At 32.4% G+C, this 25,053-nt stretch overlaps 2 protein-coding genes across 4 annotated transcripts in view; both read right to left on the bottom strand.

The window, feature by feature from the left end:
- The window catches only part of LOC149480339 (nephrin-like), a 104,391-nt gene that overhangs the window by 26,607 nt on the left and 52,731 nt on the right, over positions 1–25,053 (bottom strand). For 2 of the 3 annotated variants that reach the window (XM_089706473.1, XM_089706470.1), the window contains exon 2: positions 3,735–3,907. In XM_089706473.1, coding sequence (XP_089562599.1) covers positions 3,735–3,822 — 88 coding nt within the window. In that variant the 5' untranslated portion in view covers positions 3,823–3,907. The remainder of the gene's footprint in view (positions 1–3,734; positions 3,908–25,053) is intronic. The other variant, XM_089706472.1, reaches the window with a different exon arrangement.
- Positions 12,345–18,007, bottom strand: LOC149480340 (uncharacterized). Its single transcript, XM_089706547.1, has 4 exons — positions 17,768–18,007; positions 17,215–17,449; positions 14,710–14,799; positions 12,345–14,508 (listed from the first exon to the last, which is right to left on the bottom strand). Exons 2-4 carry the CDS (start codon positions 17,447–17,449, stop codon positions 13,607–13,609), a joined length of 1,227 nt encoding a protein of 408 aa, XP_089562673.1. The 5' UTR covers positions 17,768–18,007; the 3' UTR covers positions 12,345–13,606.

The raw sequence follows: 25,053 nt of genomic DNA, 5'->3' as shown, positions 1-25,053 counted from the left end.
TAAACTAGATTTCCGCCCGCGGCTTCGCCCGCGTTTTCAAAGGAAAACCCGCATAGTTCCCGTTCCCGTGGGATTTCCGGGATAAAACCTATCCTGTGTGTTAATCCAAGTTACCCTCTATATGTGTGCTAAATTTCATTGTAATCGGTTCAGTAGTTTTTACGTGAAAGAGTAACAAACATCCATACATCCATACATCCATAAATCCTTACAAACTTTCGCCTTTATAATAGTATTAAGATTAAGATTAAGATGAAAGTGAACGTTTTATCAAAATCGGTTCATCCATTTATTTGATATAGGGGTAAAAGTAGGAATAAATAAATGAATTTTATCTGAGGAAAATTCGTATAAGTCAGGAAAATTTTTTTAAGTCCGGAAAATTTCCATACGCCAGGAAAAATTCTATACGTCGGGAAAATTTATACAGATGAGGAAAATTCGTATAAGTCAGGAAAATTTTTCTAAGTCCGGAAAATTTCCATACGCCAGGAAAATTTCTATACGTCAGGAAAATTTCTATACGTCAGGAAAATTTCTATAAGCCAGGAAAATTTCTATACGTCAGGAAAAATTTCTATAAGGTGGAAAAGGATAGGTTAGGTTAGGTTAGGTTAGGTTAGGTTAGGTTAGGTTAGGTTAGGTTAGGTTAGGTTAGGTTAGGTTAGGTTAGGTTAGGTTAGGTTAGGTTAGGTTAGGTTAGGTTAGGTTAGGTTAGGTTAGGTAATAGGTTAGGTTAGGTTAGGTTAGGTTAGGAAAAATTTTCTAAGTCCGGAAAATTTCCATACGCCAGGAAAATTTCTATACGTCAGGAAAATTTATATAAGCCAGGAAAATTTCTATACGTCAGGAAAATTTTCTATAAGGTGGAAAAGGATAGGTTAGGTTAGGTTAGGTTAGGTTAGGAAAATTTTTCTAAGTCCGGAAAATTTCCATACGCCAGGAATATTTCTATACGTCAGGAAAATTTATATAAGCCAGGAAAATTTCTATACGTCAGGAAAATTTATATAAGCCAGGAAAATTTCTATACGTCAGGAAAATTTTCTATAGGGTGGAAAAGGATAGGTTAGGTTAGGAAAATTTTTCTAAGTCCGGAAAATTTCCATACGCCTGGAAAATTTCTATACGTCAGGAAGAAATCGCTTTTAAGCGATAAGGTCACCTTTTGTACTTCGCATCCAAACAGATATATATTATACTGTACATTATAATATTAAATGGTGTGGTACAATAAATGATTAAATAAATAAATAAATAAATAAAATTTCTATAAGGTGGAAAAGGATAGGTAAGGTTAGGTTAGGTTAGGTTAGGTTAGGAAAATTATTCTAAGTCCGGAAAATTTCCATACGCCAGGAAAATTTCTATACGTCAGGAAAATTTATATAAGCCAGGAAAATTTCTATACGTCAGGAAAAATTTCTATAAGGTGGAAAAAGCTAGGTAAGGTTAGGTTAGGTTAGGAAAATTTTTCTAAGTCTGGAAAATTTCCATACGCCAGGAAAATTTCTATACGTCCGGAAAATTTATATAAGGCAGGAAAATTTCTATACGTCAGGAAAAATTTCTATAAGGTGGAAAAGGATAGGTTAGGTTAGGAAAATTTTTCTAAGTCCGGAAAATTTCCATACGCCAGGAAAATTTCTATACGTCAGGAAAATTTATATAAGCCAGGAAAATTTCTATACGTCAGGAAAAATTTCTATAATGTGGAAAAGGAAAGGTTAGGTTAGGAAAATTTTTCTAAGTCCGGAAAATTTCCATACGCCAGGAAAATTTCTATACGTCCGGAAAATTTATATAAGCCAGGAAAATTTCTATACGTCAGGAAAAATTTCTATAAGGTGGAAAAGGATAGGTTAGGTTAGTTTAGGTTAGGTTAGGTTAGGTTAGGTTCGGTTAGGAAAATTTTTGTAAGTCCGGAAAATTTCCATACGCCAGGAAAATTCCTATACGTCCGGAAAATTTATATAAGCCAGGAAAATTTCTATACGTCAGGAAAAATTTCTATAAGGTGGAAAAGGATAGGTTAGGTTAGGTTAGGTTAGGTTAGATTAGGAAAATTTTTCTAAGTCCGGAAAATTTCCATACGCCAGGAAAATTTGTATACGTCAGGAAAATTTATATAAGCCAGGAAAATTTCTATACATCAGGAAATATTTCTATAAGGTGGAAAAGGATAGGTTAGGTTAGGTTAGGTTAGGAAAATTTTTCTTAGTCCGGAAAATTTCCATACGCCAGGAAAATTTCTATACGTCCGGAAAATTTATATAAGCTAGGAAAATTTCTATACGTCAGGAAAAATTTCTATAAGGTGGAAAAGGATAGGTTAGGTTAGGTTAGGAAAATGTTTCTAAGTCCGGAAAATTTCCATACGCCAGGAAAATTTCTATACCTCAGGAAAATGTTTCTAAGTCCGGAAAATTTCCATACGCCAGGAAAATTTCTATACCTCAGGAAAATTTATATAAGCCAGGAAAATTTCTATACGTCAGGAAATATTTCTATAAGGTGGAAAAGGATAGGTTAGGTTAGGTTAGGTTAGGTTAGGTTAGGTTAGGAAATTTTTTCTAAGTCCGGAAAATTTACTATTTTTCGATAATATATTACCCATGTTTTATACCTAACCTAACATTAACACACGCACACACACACACACACACACACACACACACACAGAAACCTAACTATTAGTACATTGACGTACCTATTTTTGTTGTTGAATCGCCGAATTTTTTTTCGAATTTTCTGAGAAAAGAGAAACGAAACAGCTAATATATTTATATATATAGTTTTAAAAATTTACTAACCTTACCTTAACACAAACCTAACTAATAAATCGTCACACAGAAACCAAACTATTAGTACATTGAGGTACCTGTTTTTGTTGTTGAACAGCCGAATTTTTTCGATTTTGAAAAATTTTGAATTTTCCGAGAAAAGAGAGACGAAACGGCTAATATTACGATTATAAATTTCGTGGCCAGAAATAATTTAGTTTTAAAAAGCTAACCTAACCTAACCTAACCTAACCTAACCTTACTTAACCTAACCTAACCTAACCTAACCTAACCTAAACACAAACCTAACTATTAAATCGTCACACATAAACCTAACTATTATTACATTGAGGTTCAAATTTATGTCTATCAAAAATTAACGCCCTCTTTTGTTGTTGTCGTCGTTGTGTTGATTCAGCTTCTTAAAGCTTTTTGTGTATCAGTTTGTTTTTTTGTTTGAACGCGCTAATCTCGGGAACTACTGGTCCAATTTGAAAAATTCTTTCGGTGTTAGATAGCCCATTTATCGAGGAAGGCTATATCCATACTAATATTATAAATGCGAAAGTAACTCTGTCTGTCTGTCTGTTACTCAATCACGCCTTAACTACTGAACCAATTTGCATGAAATTTGGTATAGAGATATTTTGATACCCGAGAAAGGACATAGGATAGGTTTTATCCCGGAAATCCTACGGGAACGGGTTTTTCTTTGAAAACGCGGGCGAAGCCGCGGGCCGAAAGCTAGTCTATAATATAAAAATGAATCGCAAAATGTGTTGGTAAGCGCATAACTCGAGAACGGCTGAACCGATTTCGATAATTATTTTTTTATTATATTCCTTGAAGTACGAGGATGGTTCTTATGTAGAGAAAACGTAAACATGTACCACGGGCGAAGCCGGGGCGGACCGCTAGTTTATAATATTAGTAGGATTAGTCTACACTAACCATCGGTCCCAGGCACGAATGAAGCTATGGGTATGAAAATAGTCATGAAGTATATGAGCGCCGCAGAGACGCGCATCCTACGGTCCATCCATGCCTCCACGATGCGCTGTCATAGGCGTAGTGTAGAACCCATTTGTTGATGAGCTCTCTGCTTTACATTATTTGGGGACTACCTGGAACAAAATATAAAATGTTAATTGAGACGTAAAGTTATTGCTGGCAGCAAGCGTACCTAAGGTTGTCTGTAGAGTATGTAGAGACATATGTATATTATGAGTTCATTGCTTTACATTATTTGAGGTCTATTTGGAATAAAGCTTTTCAATTAAAATATAGTTTTAATAGAGGCAAGCCAGTGATCAGTTGTCTGTAGAGAACGTAGAGGCACATGTATATGAGCTCTGTGCTTTATATTATTTGAGGTATATCTGGAAGAAATATTTTCAATTAAAATATAGAACTATAAGAAAATTATACACAGGTAGTAAACAGCTGTGATGACGAAAACTTAATAAATTAAGTAAATTTTCTATTTGTTATATATGTAAAAGGATACATTTAACCAAAAGTTTATAAAATAGATAGAACAAGAATAGATATATAGATAAATCATAAAATAATTAATTTAGTTATTTAAAACCATTGAGTATATAATAATTAGAAAACGATAGCCTATCTACATATTTAAGATCTGATATCTATTTATGGCGTTATCTTAAAATAATCAAAAGCCAAAGTTTTGCAATCAAGTTGATAGTCCTATTGAATTCTATTCCTGAATTAAAACAATACAACATGGATGTATAATTCATTTCTACGAAACAGTAAGTCAGTAAATCCAATAAAATAGGATATGTTTTTGTATTTTGGTAAAAGAGACTGACCTGACAGTTTCTGTTAAGCCCCTGTCCCATTGCAGTGTAGGGCAGATGTAATCCACATTTCTACCATTTAAATTGTTCTAGTTTAAATAACATTTGGTTCACAATAAAATATTCAATTAAACACTATTTTAAACCGTCTTCAAAAAGAAAGAGGTTTGTACGACTGTATATATTTTGGTTTGTCACCCCATAACTTGTGACTGGGCGAACCGATTTCGATAATATTTTTTTTAATTTGAAAGCTTTCGGTTATTCGCATTAAAATTTTGTTCTGGCTTTTCGAAGGTGGATAAGTTTTTTATTAAACAATTATTAAATAAGAATTGATTCACTCACGCACTTATAATAATACCTTATGAGATTCTATATATCAAAACATTGAAGATAAAAACTTGTCTGCGGATATCTGCATATATGGAATGTGGTTTGGGAAAACCAGAATCATTAGGATGATTTTGTTTTGAAAAGATTCTCATATATTTTAAGTTTTATTGATGAACCAGTAAATTAGATTAAATGAGATCGAGATTATTAATTTGATTATGAACATAATATCATAAAAGGATATATTCATTCATTGGCCTTAACGAATATACCAAATATCCATTAATTACTGATGGATAGAATATGTAAACAATAAAATAATAATAATAGTTTAAAAATTATCACATAGCTCTGAATTATCTATACTATTATTATAAAGCTGAAGAGTTTGTTTGTTTAAACGCGCTTATCACAGGAACTACTGGTCCAATTTGAAAAATTCTTTCGGTGTCCATTTATCGAGGAAGGCTATAGGCTATATATTATCACGCTAAGACCAACAGGAGTGGAGCACTGCGAGTAAAACCGCAGGGCACAGCTAGTCTTAAATACTTCGTAATTCCAAGAGTCGATTTAAAATTTCAGTTATATCTACAAAAATAGAGACACAAGAATAAAAAAAGTTGGTATCTAAAGAATTAATTCATTTCAGGCTCACATATTCATTATTCAAATACATTACGTTAATACTTTAATATTGAAAAGGTTGAATCTAAAAATAAAAAGCTCGAATGGATTTGCTAATTAACATTAGTAATGCTCTTTAATTGTAAGCCCTTTTATATACTAAATTTTGGCTACAGTTGAACATGTTTTATTCACTAAAAAGTTTTATAGAACGTATATCTGACCTTCTTATGTTACAACTCAAGCAATATATATCTAAACTAGCTGCGCCCCGCGGTTTAACCCGCGTGGCTCCACTCCTGTAGCGTGATTTTATATAGCCTATAGCCTTCTTCGATAAATACGCTATTTAATACCGAAATAATTTTTTAAATTGGACCAGTAGTTCCTGAGATTAGCGCGTTCAAACAAACAAACAAACAAACTCTTCAGCATTAGTACTAGCGGTCGGCCCCGAGAACCACCCTCGTACTTCAAGGGATAGATTCCACAGCGCACGCGATGACAGAGTTTTTATTAAGGAATTTTTTTACACTTTGGGTCACATTATTGCAATTTTGGTAAGGATCTCTAATTTTTTTGAAAATGCAATATAGCCTTTGTTGCTCAGTGAAGATGCAGCTTTCTAATGGTGAAAGAATTTTTGAAATCGGTCCAGTAGTTTATGCTGAAAACCATACATACATACATACATAATTACAAACCTTTCCTCTTTATAATATTAGTATAGATAGTAGGTACCTATAGATAGATAAGAAATAGGTGAACATGACAATAGTCACGACTTTCTTGTAAGATATTGCATGGATTTGGATATAGTATCAGATAACGAAATTTAATACAATGAAAACGCGTACTGGTATCCGACAATGGTTCAGAATATTCAAGATTGTATCGTACATACGTATATGGTGAAGTGATTGTTATAAATCACCTAAAAAACAAACAAAAGAACATATTTAAATCTATACCAATAATATTATAAAGCTGAAGAGTTTGTTTGTTTTACGCGCAAATCTCAGGAACTGTTGGTCCGATTTGAAAAAATTCTTTCAGTGTTAGATAGCCCATTTATCGAGCAAGGCTATAGGCTTATACTAACGAGCAAGGATATACGCTATCGAGCAAGGATATACGCTAAGACTAACAGCAGCGACCACGCAGGTGAAACTGCGAAACGCAGCTAGTATTTATATAAACAAATCAATAATCCTTATAAACAATAGAGAAATAGAAACATGGTTTACAGAGTATTTTTGGTAAGTAATGAACCTCAATTACTTATTTCTTTTGATATTGGTTTGTCCTTAAATCGAATTGTCAATCAGCTTTGTAAGTTTTTATATAACTTACATGTAGCAAAATGTATCTTCTTTGTGATATTTTTATACTATGACTAATATGACATTAATGTTATTAGATTTCTTTAAAGAAATGTATTTACTTCTGCATTTCGATTCCCTTTGCTTTGAGATACTTTGACGCGAATAAATATTTTATGTCACTTGAGCTTTAGAGATCAATGTGTGCTGAATAAATCTTAATACTTTCTAGCGGTGGCTACTTTACTCTTACTTTGAGTGCACTCTAACTCTAAGAAGAATCTTACAGAGTTAAAGAAAATAAATAGATCGTAAGACTATAAATTATTTGACTTGCAAAATTAGCGCTACGAAGAAATAGACACATAAATTACATTTTAACTAAACGAAATCGGGGCAATCTATTAGTCAATTTGACATCCTCTATTGAATCGTCATTTGTCATATCGCCATTTATAAATCATCAATCATAAACTACCAAAAATGTACTGTTACGGAGAATTTTTGGAATAAATATGAATACATTAAAACTATATACAAATGTCAAGGAATTATATTATAGTGGACTAAATATAAATGTAATTTATATACCGGTTGTGCCATTATATCATGAACTACATATTATATATGCCATATTTTTACCAACATCAACAAATCTGAACATTCTCTTTACCCTTTATCGCACCATGTTTTCTTTATAATAACATCAAACTAGCATTTGCAAACATAATTATATTCGTTCAAAAGCACCCTTAAACCATTAAATGAAAGAAATACAAGTGTGGCAAAATAACTTAGAAGTTTGTATGACCAAAACGCACGGTATATAGTTTGATATATCAGGATAAAGTAACGTTATTTCTGAATATCAAGTTCGGAAGTTACTTCTTAATTAGATCGAAAGTAAATACAATGGAATTTCCCATCAAGACCGAATAATGTAGAAGTTTTGAAGACTTTCGGCGCTTTTCTGCTTCCCTATTGTTAGTTCTTATGTTTCTTGTCTATCAATTAATAGAGCTTGAATTTCAAACTCAAACGCGTGTTCATATTATATTGGTTTTGCGTCAAGCCCAAAGTTACTATGGGCACGAATTTAATATGAATACAATTTTCAGGAACGTCTATGCAAAGGATAGTCTTCTTGTCACATACAAGAGTGCGCCATCCAGTACAAACGATAAACATTTTTTTATACTGTGAGATTGGGGCATATGAAATATCACTTGTAAGTTGTATAACGGTGTACCTGACATTTAAAATGTATATGTACTTAACTCTTATCTAGGATTGCATCAATCACGAAAAGGAGGCCTTATTGCTCAAGAGCAATCTCTTCCAGGCAACCCTGATTGTAAGGAAACGTAATTACATAATTTACGTTTTCTCGTACTTCAAGGAATATAATAAAAAAATAATTATCGAAATCGGTCCACCCATTCACGCATGATGCCGTGACCAAGGAAAACGGGTTTCATTTTTATATATATAGATGTAAAAAGAAGACTAGATCAAAATAAAGTACATATTTAAATTCACGTTATTTAATCATTTTATATTGCTAATATCCTGTTCATGTTAGATTTTTTTCCTAGTCTTAATTGCTTTAAAGTGCTTTATAATAGACGTAAATAAAATTATAGTATTTATGTATCTAATTTGTATCCTCACGAAGATAAGCTATAAAGCCACAAAGATAGTTTTTTTAAACCTTTAGATATTGTGCCTTCAATTGTATTGAAACAAAACTGTTTTGAACCTGTTTCCGTATTCCTATTCTAAGTACTGCAAGACTTATTTTATGCGCATTGATGTAAATATGTACTTACCTACCTACTTTCATAACTTAGATTTAAATGTTAAACAAAAATTAAAACAAAAATTAAAATGAAAACATTTCTTGGCAATCTAATTTTGATCTTAAATATCCAAATAAAATCATGTATTCTAAAAGTTTCAAAGCACATTATCAATGTACCAATGTATGTATAAACCTTTGATATTATAACCAGAGAAATAACCTTACAAAGTTGTTAATAGAAATATTAGCATGTTCTTATTGTTCATTATTTCTTCAATCGAGGATCCTTCCAACAATATTGCGTAAAACCTATTAGTTTTATTCCCCTGTAAAGCTAAGCTGTGGACAGGTGGGTCGGATGGAAAATATCTGGGATTTTAAATGTCTCTATTTACCTTAGTTGCCGTAGTTTTTGTTTTTCTGTTTAAACCTGGATCAACGTATTCGTGTTCTTTCTATGTAGAATATTTTTATAAATTTATAAATAATAGAAAAAATTCGATCACGATTATTTTTCTATTCTTTATAAATTTCTATTTATAAAGCATTTGAATGCCATAAAAACCAAAAATATAAATACAATAGAATATTTTTGTTGTTATTTATATAAACATAAATAGGTTAAGTTATAATGTTCAAATTTCAATAATTAATTAAACTATTACCTGTAAGCTTCTTAATCAATTAAAATATTTGTGGGTCTTCATTTGGTTAATTAAGAAGAAGACTACCTATTTACTATTGTAAAATATATCTATAGGTAGTTTTTATAATTATTTACCATTACGTTGATTTCGTGTAAACTCTAAAAAGGATACAATCATATAATAAGCCAATTCATTGTAATACACATAATAAATGCATTATTCATGAAAGCCGTCCGCCCGGCTGAAGGATTTAAATTTTCTGTTTTATTTCTTTTATATAAACCAAATATAAACATTGTCCTGACTAATGAAAACAGATAAAAAAAATTAAATATGTTGTTTGTAAAGTTATGATATTGGTAATCACTAATCACATATGCGTAGAGTTTATACATAATATTATTTCGTTTCTATTTACATAATATAAATTAGTCTCTACCAGACTGATGAGCAATGTAAAACTTGGAGAAATCTAGCCCGAAATGGGCTACCGACGGTCTCTAGGGAAATGGGCCTAGGAGTTTTACCGCCTAAAACCTACAATATTGCCTTTTACAAGGCCACAGTGGTCGAATCCCTTTACGAGTCTGGTTGTTCCTACAATATCCTGACCTTATTACGTTTCTCATATCCAACTAAGCTTGTATTGAAAATTCAAATTCATCTTCTGGTTTAGAAATTGTAAAATTAACTCGAGCTTCATTCTACAGGAAATATAAAGGTCAGTCTTGGCATTATTATATTATAATATTGTGGTTTTATGATTGTCTGTCAGTTTAATAGGATCCGCTTCGTCGGAAATCACGGGTGATTCAAAAAGTACTTTGACGTGACTCATCAGACTTAACTATGTTATGCGTGGGATTGCAACGATAGTTTGATAAAAGACAATTATTTTAATGGCAACTTTTGGTAAGGGTCACACAAAATTTAACAGTTAAATAGGTTTAAGCGCACAGTATTATAGTAATTCGATTGTTGCATTGGAAATGAGAGAATTAAAATAATTATTCAATTTATTTTAATTTCATTAATTGCAATGAACTATGAAGCCCGGGACTACGACTGTTATTATATGTAATATAAATTGTTATAGTAGTTCCTATAAGTCCCTTTGTAAGTATTATATTACATATTAGTAATGATGATTACATGCCATGAATTAACAATCTTTGATCCTTCAATGAACCTTCATTTTAAGGCCGGCAACGCAACCACTATTCTCCAGAATCTGTGGTTGTTCATGGGCGGCGCCAATTATCGCTTTCTGTACGGTGACGCGCAAGCTCGTTTGCCAGCAGCTTATACATAAAAAAAAGATTAATTTATTCTTCAATGATAAGTTTAGTTTTTCTTTTGTAATTTAAGAGTTGAGAAACCTTCTTAAAAGGAGTATTAAACGTGTATAATATATCAACATTATTTTTAAAATTACACTCTCTCATACGGTTTTACTCCCAGAAGGCTAGAATGGAATATGAAAACGAGCGCTGTCTGACACTTTAGTTTCTTAAGAACTAGAATATTTATTTTCTCTTTGTTTACATATTTTGCGATTGCTTAAAACTGCAGATTTTTAACCAACTTCAAATAAAAGGAGGAGATTCTAAATTCGGTGCATACATTAGCAATGAATATATCCAATAACCGAAACACGAGGTTTGAATACCTACCAATAATAAATGGCCGAATGTAGATTGGCAGAAGTCATGTTATGTGGACAAACTTTTTGGCTCTTAGACATGTAGATTTCCTCGCTTTGTTCCCTGTATGTATTAAAAGTAAAAGAGTGAATAATTCCGAATCCGAATCTATATATCTATATGTCCGACTCTTTTATATTAAGTATTATTGTGAATAATTAGTTTGTACTTTATATTACATAGTGGGAAGATATTATCGTCTAAGATACAGGCTCGGCCTTAATTTAGGCGATAATGTCTTATGTCCATAGTTTTAAGTATTGTGTTTATATAAATTGAGTAGCATACACAGTGTAATTGAAGATATGGATAAATAAAGAAGTTTTTTTTTTTAATTTCTTTTTATTTTAGACTCGATTTTGACCCACTATAAACGGACAGATTTAATTCAAACGTTGGATCAAGGATCGGTGACAATACGAGTTTATGCGTGTTTTTTAAGTTTTATTTTTTTAATCTATTTTAATTATTATATGGAAGTCGAATCCATTAATGACTGAGCCACTGCTGCCATAATATTAATTAATTTTATTCAATGCTCTTTCTGGTATATCTTTCAGAAACGTCATCACAAATTATTTCTCGGAATTGCTGAGCCAGAATTGTTGTTTGAGCCATGTAGCTAAGTACTCTGATATTAAAATTAATGACTTTCCTGTATTTGTATTTTATCAACATAGAAATTGTTTGAAACAAAATTAAATATTATTAGTTATCAAACATGTCAAGTTACACGTCATCTATTTTAAGAAAACAAACATTGTACACAGACATTTTGGAACAAATTTTCCTTATCTCACGTGAGACGGTGAGACTATTGCCATATTGTCTCGGAGGTCAAATATACCAATTATAAATGCGAAAGTAAATCTGTCTGTCTGTCCCTTATTCACGCCGAAACCGATGAGCCAATTTGAATGATTTTTTACAAAGATAGTTTGAGATCTAGGAAAGGACACAGGACAGATTATTAAATTAACCAGGAAATCCAAAGTTTTATGATTTATCCATTGTTAAATTGGTACTTTTTACTAGTCACTCATGGTGATATTCGAAAACATTATGTATGAATTTACTTTTTTTAACAGGGTAAAAAAACAATAATCGGAAGAACTTCGGTTGTAGTACCTGAACTACAGAACGCAAGAGCTTAAAATTACTCCAGTAATTACAATTTTTAAAGCGCAGTCTTTCTAACAAAAAATGAATAAAATGGAATGAATGTAATCAGTTCGTATCAGTTAATATTTAAATGTTAGGATAAAATAATATACAACATATGTTCACATCAAAAGCGTTTATTTAATTGCATAAAAAAATCTTACTTTTACTCTTTTTTTGTAACATTTTTTTTTAATTTTAATCTTACAATTATAAAAATTTGGAATAAATTTCCAATAAAATCTTAGTATTCTATTCATAGATTTTAAGACACCATCATTGTTCGTATCTGCCTATAGTGTATCTTATTATTAATCTTTTTTTGTAACTTTTTTATTTATTTGAATCTTACAATTATAAAAATTTGGAATAAATTTCCAATAAAATCTTAGTACACTAATGTCCCCGTCATTAAAGTGGCTCGACGGAAAACAGTGGGGTTTTGGTCGGTAGGAATCTTTGAAAGATTTTCCCACAAAAAAGAGCGTGTGTGCCGAGCACACGTGTCAGAAGTGAAATTAAAAGAGACCAAAATCATCGCCCTCGATGATGTGACGGGATTGCCATGACGTGACCTTGACATTTTACTCTCAACGCCTAAAGAAGTTTCACTTTAAAAAAATGTTAATTCGTGTACAACATCAGAAGTATATTTAACATTTAAATATAGTTATAAAATAAAATAAACAATTCTAAGACAATTTTTCAACATTTTTTATATGGCACTTGAGTGGTAATATAAGGCTAATATTATAACATTGACAAAATAAGGCGGCCTTATCACATGGTAGTGATCACTCCCAGACAACTTGTGCAAATGTGACAAGCTTATTATTTTTCCCTTATTCTAACTTTAGATTTTTATAATAACATTATTCTAACAAGTTCATAATCTATATAAAATATAAATATTTGTATCTTTAGGAAGAGGTACATTTGCGCATACAATCAGCATTATAAGACGATTAACACAAGTCTTTCCTGTATTTTTTTTTAATTTTTACTGGTTCCTGCACTTGACGTATGAATTTTGATATAAATTATATATAAAAAAAAAACATACCGGTCGAATTGATAAACTCCTCCTTTTTTTTGAAGTCGGTTATTAAAATATATATTATGTTAGCGATTTATAGTGCTGAATGTAAAACTATATTAATTAATAACTTTATACCAAGTTATATAAAAACTGTGATTCTGAGGTAGATAGGTTCCTGAAAAAATTAAGTATTTGCCCTGTTCAAAAAAATTCGAAGGTGTGTTCAACTGTTCAATATTGCACCAATAATTATTTGTTTGTACTCCCTTAAGAATATAGTTACCAAACGTAATGCATTTAAAATTCCTATATCTTTGCTTTGTGTGAATTCAAGTATTCATCAATTTGTTCAATTAAACAATTCTTATGTAGAAGACGAGTCCATATCTACGTATATAGATTCATTGGTATCATTGCTTGGAATTTGTTGTCCAGAATGGTTCGAATAAGTCTCCTGCTGTACGTGCGAAGTATTTCCAACATTTGTTTGCATCTGTTCTTGGTTAGAATTTGTTTGTGTTTCCATAATATGAGAACTGTTGCGTGCATCTCTTTGGATTTGCTCTCCACTTCTCTGATTATACCCATACGATTGGGGGTATGAATAAAAGATTGGTGGAGGAAAACTATTCTGGAAACGTGTATCTTGCGGCCAATAATTTTGATACTGCACACGTGGTCCCTGATTTACACCATAAAAAGGCCTCGTTGGTATTACGTTGACGTTGATATTAGGATTTGTTCTAACATCAATGCCATTGATGAATATATTGAATCCCTCTGGTCCTCTGGAGAAGGGCGCTTGTTGAAGATAATTTTGTCCTTGAGGATTCAACGTGGGATTCAGTGTGCCATATGGAAATTGTAAGTTTTCTGAATAATGAGCTTCGGTCATTGCATATGCATTAAGTCTGGTTAGATTCACATCATGCGTTCTTGTTACATTAATCTGAGGCTGTGAGAGCTGGAAATCCGTAGAAGTTCCAATAGATCGCTGATTTTGTGTCTTATTAGATGTATCGGGTTGCTGCAATTCTGCAGGTGTATCTGTTCCTTTATCTGCTTGGCTTATACAAACAGTTTGGGTGAACTTGTCAGCTAATTCAACTTCATCTTCTTCACCTGAATAAATCAAGTCTTGCAAACATTCATCATCAGACGTGATAGACTTATCAAGAGAAACCTTCTTTTTTGGTTTTGCAGGATTGGTTTTGGGTTTCTTAAATACTGGCTTGGAATTACCTTTTGATGGACGTTTCTTCGTTTCTGATAAAGAAAATGAAGTTCTTTAAATTACATAATTAGAAATAAAGAGATGCCAAATTGAATTTGTTATAATATATTCTTAGATGATATGTTTAAAGTTACACCGATACAACACATCTGAATCATTTCATACAAATCCAGACAAGTCAAGAAAACCCAATTAAGATTTCAATCTTCTACATATAATATTCATCTCATTACCTTTACGTTCCTTTGTTTCAAACACTCGTAAATTGTCTTTTAAAAGGGAGAGTCTTTTAGCGATAAATTTTTGAGCTTCATCGTAAGTAGCTGAAAGTTTAAATATAAACATTATTTTTAAATACAATCATTTGAATCAATGTAAGTATACAATCAACGTAGGTAATATCTATATGTTGCAATAGTGACTACTGTTAAACAATAGCGATTTAAGTTTGGAAAAACGTATTTATACCTAAGTATTTGAATTTATTAATCTACACTAATAAACTAATATTATAAAGAGGAAAACTTTGTTTGTTTGTTTGATTGTAATGAACAGGCTCATAAACTACTGGACCGATTTAAAAAATTCATTCACCATTCGAAAGCTACATTATCCACGAGTAATATAGGATAGGTTATATCCCGAAAATTTGAAACCGCGGGCGGAGCCGCCGGCGGAAAGCTAGTTATTTATTTAAACAGAAAATGACTCTCTTGTTGGAGCTAAAGCTTGTGTTTATCACACAGATAAACACAAGCTTTTATTTTTAAGTTTATTTTATAGAAGCATAATATTGAATGAATATGTATCTAGGGCAATTTGTATAACAATCATGACTATAAAATATATAAATAAAAAATACAATTAAGTGCGAGTCGGACTCACAACATAAGCCAAAGAGCAATTGCAAAAAAAAATTGTGACACTAAATGTTTATGATTTATGACCGGGTCAATCAGTGACCAACGACCTTGATTTCTTGTTTATATAGCGACAACAGCCATAGATGAAAATTTCGGACAGTAAATTCAGTCATATGATTCTGATTTTACCCTACGGAACCCTAAAAAGGAAAGAAGGATGTTCACGATAAACAACAATGTGCCTTCTTTTGGTGCGTGTGTGTGTGTGTGTGTGAGCATGATTGAATATGTGAGCGTGTGTGTTTGAATGAGAGAGAAAGAGTGTGTGAGTCATGAGTGAGTTGATACATTGTGCATGTCGCTACTTGGATCCTACTAGCAATATTATAAATGCGAAAGTTTGTAAGTAGGGTAGACTGGGTACGGTTGAAACAATTTCACTTATAACGACCATAACTTTGCTCTTTATAACCCGAGCGATGAAAAATATATGTTAAATAAAAGAGCATGTATCTGTCTACTAATAGGCGCTATGATTTTAGTTCCATGTGTATTATTTTTTATAGCAGATCAAATTAAAAAAAAGAATCCGATTTGTTTCAACCGTCCCCATACCAGGGGCGGTTGAAACAGTGATTGGGGTCAGTTGAAAAATATGTGAATAATACAAAATATAGCATTAAAATATGTTTTATTGATTGCTTATTTTAAAACTAACAATAATTAAGTATCTCTTTTACAATAAGGTCTGCTCTCTTAATATGGTGACATACAAACAAGACAGAAGTACCTACTTCTCATCTTCTGATGATATCTCCTCTTGTACATGTTTCTTTTTTGCTTTGGTGGTGTTTCTTTTACATTTTCTTTCATCAAATTTCTTCCTTTTTCCTCTATCCAATCGTTTCTTCACTTGCTTAGCTCTTGTTCGTTCCAATATTAATTCTTGCTCTTTTCTTATCTCTTCCTTATCTGGTGTGTCAGTGTAAATAGTAGACTTCCTGATTTTTCGCCCTCTATTATTATACCTTCTATTGTTATATCCTCTATTAGATCCCATTTTTTGATTTACTTGCTCGCCAGAGTCATTTCGCATTCGAATTTACCTTAGAAGCGAATAATCGTGCTTCTCTGCCGCTTCTCGCAATGATTCTCCGGTTTACACCTCCTCATATGCGTCTTTGTACTTGGATAAGTCTATTTATCTTCCCGAAATCTCTCTTACACGTACTATCGGCATCTAAAAAACCAAAAAATAATTAAAACAATGTTTCAACCGTACCCAAAAAAAATGTTTCAACCGTCCCCAACTCCTACTTTAGGTAAAATACAGTTATAGTAATTGTAACAACAATGATACACAAAAACTAGTCACAATGTCATATTCCACAAGATTCACTTCAAACAAAAACGCACACTTAATACTGTCACTTAAATAGAAACGCCAATAATTGGAATCATCTCCAAGCATAAATACTTACTTTTGGTCATAAAAACACAATAGGGTCTTATAAAATCAGCTGAAGCGCGCGGAGATCGACGCAACATTGTGGTTCGTTTTTAGAACAGTTGTGCGCTTCATTTTCCCCTTGGACCCCTAACCCCCCCACCAACGGTTTGCGAGATATTCGTGTTGTTTCAACCGTCCTTTGTTTCAATCGTACCCAGTCTACCCTATGTCTGTATGGATGTTTGTTACTCTTTCACGCAAAAACTGCTGAACCGATTTTCATAAAATTTAGCACAAACATAGAATGTGACTCGTATTAACACATAGGATAGGTTTTGTCCCGGAAATCCCACAGGAACGGAAACTTTGCGGGGTTTCTTTGAAAACGCGGGCCTGAGCTAGTATTAATACATAACATAACTCACTTGTAATTAGCAGCACAAATACTTTATAGGTGTTCCAATTCCTTTTAGCTTTCTCATTTTTTATCACACGAACTTCAGTGTCCTTATTATCTTCTACTGGGTATGCTACATACGTAGAATCAGACCTGTTTCTGATCCAGCCGTGGCGTACGCATACCAAAAAATCAGTATTATCATCAGGCAATTTATCTTGAAATTGTATAACACAATACAGATTATTACTAATGGCGACCATCTGAAAGATTAATGATTCTTATTAGAATAAGGAAAACGCGTGCATATCATTAACATGTGTTTCGTTTATAAAGAAGTCAACATGAAAAATTATTTATAAGAAGAATAACAACTCTACAAGTAATTTTCGGGTCTCATTATGCAATATATTATTATCATAAAAAAATATTTTTCGTCGTTAAAGTCGTCATATATGCAACAGGTTGTTATTATGAATAGACCATCGAATGTAGATCGCAATTATCAAAGTATAAGTAAATAGACCGAACGATTGCGTCATAGCCAGACACGAATAGTTCGCAAAATAGCACAGACTTACCTTAAAGACCACCCCTGCGGAGCCTCTTGCAAATGATAGGCGTAATACAATTCGCTAATCACACTTGCACTCAAAACTGATCCCTTGCACTCGTTTATAAACAATTGTAATCAAACAATATGCTTGTAGCTAAGCGTTGTTGTTAAGAAATTAATTGTGCCGAATTTTGTGACAAGCTAGACCGGCGCCGGCGGGAGTTGGGGGAAATGTGACGCGATCTAGACACCGCCGACCGCGCCTCACTCAGTGTTTTGATCGGTGACCTTTGCAAATGTTTAACAAATACCGCATTTATTATATATGTTCTTATCAACGGGAGCTTGCCGACTTGACCCGATATCTGTTTAGCGAAAACACGGATAAAAATAAAATAAAATTATCGCCTTGTGATTGAAGAGCTTTCATAATTTGATAATTAAAAGATCATTTTAATTATTACATTTAATAAACAAATTATATTTACTGAATAAATTCAAAAGCCCCCACGCAAAGCAAACACAATAATCGACCAGTGAAGGAAGACCCCTATGTTGTATGGCAGCACGTACATTATAGAGTTCACACAATATCGCGTGATCTACTTATGTCTTCATGAAGTATATTCGTCGTTTCAGGATATCGACCGCGAGTAGGTAATCTAAACTGAACTGAACTGGATTATTGTTTGGTCTATTTCTAATAGAACCTTATAAAGGGATATTAAATGTAGCAGGCAAATTGTACAATTTCCTCTGTTTACAAACGGCGTCTGTCAATTTACAAACGCTAGGCATTTTGTTATATGTCGAGAATTCGTAATCAGAAATTTTTGGTTTGGATAAGGGGGTGGGTTAGGTTAGGTTCTTGTTTTTAAAACTACACAGAAATAGGAACCCCGCGAAGCGAGGGCTCTATCGGTTCGCAACCGTCTTCTTGTGGACGTTTGAAAAAAGTAAATACACAGCATATTACAAAATGCCGCGCGTTTGTAAACGGCGAGATTATACAATTTGCCTGCGACATATTATACGGGTGATTTTTCAATCCTTGGTTAAAAGTTATCCACCCAATAAAGAAATGCTCTAGGTATTAATAAAAATAGTCCCCATAAATATGAGCTCACACATTTTTGAAACGATTCTTTAATACGATATTCAACGAATAAGAAATAGTTTTAAAGATGTACTACTAGATAATTGCTTAATTTCTTTCGTATCATAATACTTATATGTCTTGCCTACTTATATGTTTTGACTAATAAATATAAAATGATCCAAGTTGCTTCAAACATTTTAATCGGCAACATGAAAAAAATTGGATTAGCATAAAGTCCCATAGGTATCCTTATACAATCCAAATAATTAATATAATATACTTATTCTTCACCTAAAAGAGATATCTAAAAAAATTAGATTTTTGCATAAACGAAATCTTGTCTTTTAATTAACAACCATAACATGAGTAACTCTTAATCTCTATATTTTTCTCTATATTTTTCGCTTCTAAACATGACGTGTTTTCACGCATTTGGCCAGTATAGCGACTTGCTGGTAGAGTTACTGATAAGATAGATATTTTCATACATTACAAGCTATGAAACTTGTATGAAAGCTTTGATAATGACACTGACGTTTGACAATCACATTCTTGCGGCCAACTTGCGGCATACGCAAGGGCATACGATACAATAAACTGGTAATTTTTTTTATAAGTTAATTCAAATAATTTCAATTAATAATTTATTGTTAAAAAATAAGAATTAGTGTTTGTAATATTATGATTTAAATGATACATGTTACGGTGCATATACATCAAACGAACATAGAGCTAGAGCTAGAGCAAGAGCATTCTTTCGTGATCTTTTAGTGTAAACGAAAACATGTATTTAGTGTAGTTCAGTATTAGAACAACAAATATCTTCTTATAAATTAATAGGTATTATTAATTTATAAGATTTGAAATTTTAAAGAATCTAATTTTGAGATAGGTTTCGAAGCGTCTCTCGTATCATTGTAGCGAAGATTGACCTACCTATAGTATATGCAGTTGAAAATTTTAATTCGATTTTTTTTATTACTAAGCGGGCAATGGGACAGGTGGGTGGCCCGGTAGCTGATAGAAACAACAACAACAACCTTTAGAATATGCACATAGTAGTAGGTATGTCCTATTATTAATTACATCTGGAGCACTACAATAAAAAAATACAATGCGATATTAATTTTATATAAAATAAACATTTATTTTCTTTCATTAATACACCCGTGATACAACTAATTAAATTACAGTTGGCTTCAAATGTTTTAACTAGCTTGATACATTAATCACAGCTAACTACGTCGCGTAAAATAAGCATATCAGATCAAGATAAGCCTTTTTCACTAAATATACTAACCATTTTGTATGGCGATATAAAAAGAAATATTTCTGATGAATAGCCTCAGAATATTGCTTAATTAAATACGCTGTTGTTAATCATATTTTCAAGGCGTTACTGTGAATTCCTTGGGTACCTAGTTACGCATCCACCCCAACCCTCTGTGTTAGGTTGAGCAATAGCTTTCCGCTGGCCTCAGCAAGACCACCGGAGAGTTCTTGCAATTTAACATAAGCATAGCAGTTATTGAAAAACATTTGTTTCGTAATAAGGTATCGATTGTATCATTGCATGTAATTCTGGCATTAACATTTGTGACTCCAAATCGTCCACTTGTTATAGTTAATAATTAAATAAGTTTAATTTTAATTTTATTTTATTTTTTTAAAAAAGTCAAATCGCTCCCGCAAAGTTTAACTGGCGCAGCCGGTAGGATAGCCATATAAGGTCTGCATGTCTAGAGGTCTTCAAAATTAGCCCTAGAACATTGCTATAAAGGCCGTGCTATCCTAAAAGAACCGAATTATAAATTTGTTAAACGACCACGACGAGGAATAATGGGATCGACGATCGGTTGGTGAGTAAAACTTTTTGCCATCCTTTCTGATATATTCCCATATCCTTTTCACGAGAGTGTAATTTTGACTTTTAACTATTTTTAACTGTTATTTTGGGATTGAACGTCTCGCATTATAACGGATCTGGTTTTAATATGAAATTCTATTAAATCAGTAATTAGTTAGTTATACGTAAGAAATATCGTATTTAATTCTAAGAAATTGTCTTGCATAAAACTCTGCACAGACTAATTAACTATAGAGTGTAACTTAATTAAAAGTTTTAAATTAGAAAATTAAATGATTTTTGCATAAATAAATATTAATATTAATTGATTTAATTGATCTCAAAATCGATCGTAATTCAATTAATAATTTTTATATTTTATATGTGATTCTATAACTTATTTCAAGTTTTAATTTTTATAGTAATTGATAAAATATTATTTTTCTTATTGTGCTATATTTTAAGAATTTTTATTATATCGTGTTTTTAATTGATTTATGTGTGTGTGATTTTTATAATTCGAAATTATTGTAATTGGTTAAAGACTTCAGAACTTTAATTACTCTGTACTTATTTAACATGGAAAGCGTAAACGTAATAACAATTCCGAGTGATATGTTAAAGCTTATTCCTCTTTTTGGTGGAGACAAAAGAATTTTGAATTTATTTTTTCGAAAATGTGAATATATAATTAATAAATTTAGAGGGCATGAAGAGCAGAATATTTACGTTTTACATGCAATAACTAGTAGATTAATAGGCGATGCCGCCGCGTTATTATCCGAGCGCGAAGATATTAACACTTGGCCCGCGCTAAAAGAATTGCTGGAACAACATTTTGGCGATCCGCGAACTGAGGATTGCATAAAAATCTCTCTCGAGTCCTGTAAAATAAAATCCGGGGAAAGTTATCTTGAATTTTGTAATAGGATACAGAATATTAGATCGTTACTAATATCGAAGGTTAATTTATCGGTAGATACGGAAATTAAACGCGCGAAAATTGCGATTTATAATCATACAGCCCTGAACGTTTTCTTGTATAATTTGCCCGAAAGCATGGTGCGAATTGTTAGACTAAAATCGCCTAATACATTAGAACAAGCTCTAGAAATTGTGTTAGAAGAAGTTAATTTTCACGAACAATATCAGTCGCGCAATCGTACCCATAATAATACAACTGTGCCCCAATTTTTACAAAATCCTCAACAAAGATTTAATTTTGGGACACCAAATGTACCTCAAAAATTTGGTTTTAAATTCACACCCCAACAACCGTTTAATAAAAATCAACAATTTGGTTATAAGCCACCGTTTAATAAAAACCCGCAGTTCGGGTATAGGCCTTCATTCAATCAAAATCCACAATTTGGTTATAGACCAACATTAAATCAAAATCCACAATTTGGTTATAGGCCAACATTTAATCAAAACCCACAATTTGGTTATAGGCCTCCTGAAACTTTTGGTATGACGCCACAGAATTTCGGTCAAAGACCTCCTCAAAATAACCGCTTTGAGTCTACTGACGTTTCCATGAGGACGGCACCCCCTCGACCACAAAATATAACTCAGCCAGGTTTTAGAGTGAATGAAACCGACTTACATAATGATAATTATTACTATGGCTATAATCCTTACGACTATACGAATTATTATGGCTGTAATCCTTACGATACGAATTACGAATACGTCGCGAATGAGATGTATACACCCACTGACGATAATCAAGACGTTAATGTGCTTCCGTCTGATGAAGAAAATTTTCAAACGAAAGCCTCTACAAGGAAAAAATCATAGAATTAAATTGCGATCCAAATCTGAAATTTCCACACAATTATATTCCTGAAACTAATTCCAAATTTATGATTGATACTGGGAAGCAAAATTTTAACGCGGACGCTTTATCTAGAATTAGAGTTAACGCTACGCATTCCGATAATGAAAACGAATCCATGGTTGTTAATATAGGCGATAGAGACAATAGGCCAAGAACGCGTAACGACTCTAGTACAATTTCTATACCAGAACGCGATTCTAGTGAAACGATATCTATTCCCGACTCTGAAACTCTATCGGCGCTAAGTTCTCCTAGAACATGTGACTACCCAGTCAGGTCACCATCTGTAACGTCAAAATCGGATACAGTTCATTCAGCTAATATAGTAGAATCGTCCGGTATACCTATATTACATGAAGCAATAGATACGAAACCAAATCAAATTTTAGTATATACGTGGTTTAAGAACGAAATGCAAGTTCACGACCTTTCACGTGAAAAGCAAAAGGTTTTAGAAGTATTCTTGCCTACTAATAATCCGGATCTAGTAAAACAATTTTTAAAAGAGTATATTAAACCGAAAGTTAAGTATTTCATTTATTTCGAAGATGATGAACATCGCAAACAGTTCACTAGCATTGTCATAGAATTATTTAGAAAGGATACAGTATTGTTATTTGAATGTACGGAGCGTGTAGTTTTTATAGAAGATGAGAAGGAACAAAAGGCTATTATAATAAAACACCATCAAGGCAAAACGTGTCACCGCGGTATTAAAGAGACTCTAGCAAGTATACGTAGGAATTATTTTTGGCACAATATGCAGGAAACTATTTCAGCCCTTATTAATGCTTGTGAAACGTGTTCTAAAATGAAGTATGATCGTAATCCCTTTAAACCCATTTTACAGTTAACTCAAACACAAGACGCGCCTTTCCAAGAAATATTTATTGATATTTTTCAGATAGAAGGAAATTATTACTTAACTATTATCGACGCATTTAGTAAGTTAGGTCAAGCCATTCCAATAGATAATAGATCAACGGCAGAGGTAGTGCGTGCACTCATGAAGTATTTTTCGTTTTACGGCACTCCTAGAAAGATTAGTTCAGATCCCGGTAGTGAATTTAACAACGAGCTAATGAAAGAATTTTTGAATTTACATAAAATTGAGCTTCATATCGGCTCACCTAATAATCCTAATTCAATGGGATTAATTGAGCGTTTACATTCGACCATAAGCGAAATTTATAGATGTGCGAAATATGAAGAGAAATGTACGGATGCAGCATCAGTAATGATGTATTCAATTATTGCCTATAATAGTTTAATTCATTCAGTTACAGGCTTAACCCCTTTTGAAGTAGTATTTGGTCACACGGATTCAGGTAGCTTATTTAACACAGATTTCGAGAAGCATTATGTACAGCAATTGGTTAAGGACCATGCAAAACGTTTAAAGGTTCTATATAAACATTTAGCAGAGAAAATGATCGAAACTAAGCAAAAGGTAAAGGATAGGAGAGGTGGTGAAGATCAAATCAGTCTCCCTTCAGGAAAAATTATATTTGCGAAAGACGTTAATAAGCGAAAAAGCAAGGATAAGCCGCGATTCCATAAAGCTAAGGTTATAGGACAAGGTTCAAGGAACGTTATACCGATAGAGATTGGTAAAAGGAAGACTAAGGTCCCTATTATAAATGTAAAACGCCCTCCGCAGGTGGTGTTGGCTGATAGTGATGAGGTCCGCGCTGGCCCTTCAACTACAACTTCTTCAACATAACCCGGGAATTTATCCTGTGAAAGAAGGGCAAGCATATCTCCAAACAGACTATTGGACTATAATTAAGGTTTTAAATTTAGATAAGATAAATGATGACTTAAATTTTATTATTAGCAAATACAGTGAATTCGATAGTTTAATTAATAAGAATATTTCATACTTACACGATTTTCAAGTGGCAAAATATCACGCTGAATATATTCGCGACATAACGGTTCAGAAATACGAACAGTTAGTTCCACACAAACGTGTCAAGAGAGGTATCCTCAACCCTCTGGGTTCCTTAATTAAAATTATAACGGGAAATTTAGACTATAGTGACGCAATTAGATACGATAAACTTACAGCTAAACTTGAAAACGATCAGACTATCATTAGAAATAAAATTACCTTAATATCTAAAATGCTCGATAGTTTTATCAATTCTACTGAAGTCTTAAATCAAAATTCTAATATATTAGATAAGCGTTTAAAAATTGTAGAATCTATGATTAAGGAATTAGCATCTAAGGATAATCATTGGGTTTATACTACTTATGTTGTAAGCCTTTTAAATTTATTTGTTAGTAATTTTCGTTCTATTTTTATAAAATTAGGAGAAATAGAGACTGCTCTAGCATTTAGTAGAGTATCCATATTACATCAAAGTATTATTAATTCTACTGAACTGTTGCAACATTTAATTCTTATATCTCAAACTGAAAATTTAGTGTTTAAAGCGAGTGAGGCAAATTTAGTAAAACTAGAAGAAACTATTAATGTTAAATCGTATATTAAACAAAACCAGATTACGTTCATAATGG

The sequence above is a fragment of the Colias philodice genome, chromosome 18, assembly GCF_061535455.1.
Source record: "Colias philodice isolate Cphi_HAF_F1 chromosome 18, ilColPhil1 Martin Lab GWU primary, whole genome shotgun sequence".
Classification (NCBI taxonomy): Eukaryota; Metazoa; Arthropoda; class Insecta; order Lepidoptera; family Pieridae; genus Colias; species Colias philodice.
The sequence above is the reverse complement of the archived record's forward strand: the minus strand, read 5'-3'. Positions and strand labels throughout refer to the sequence as shown.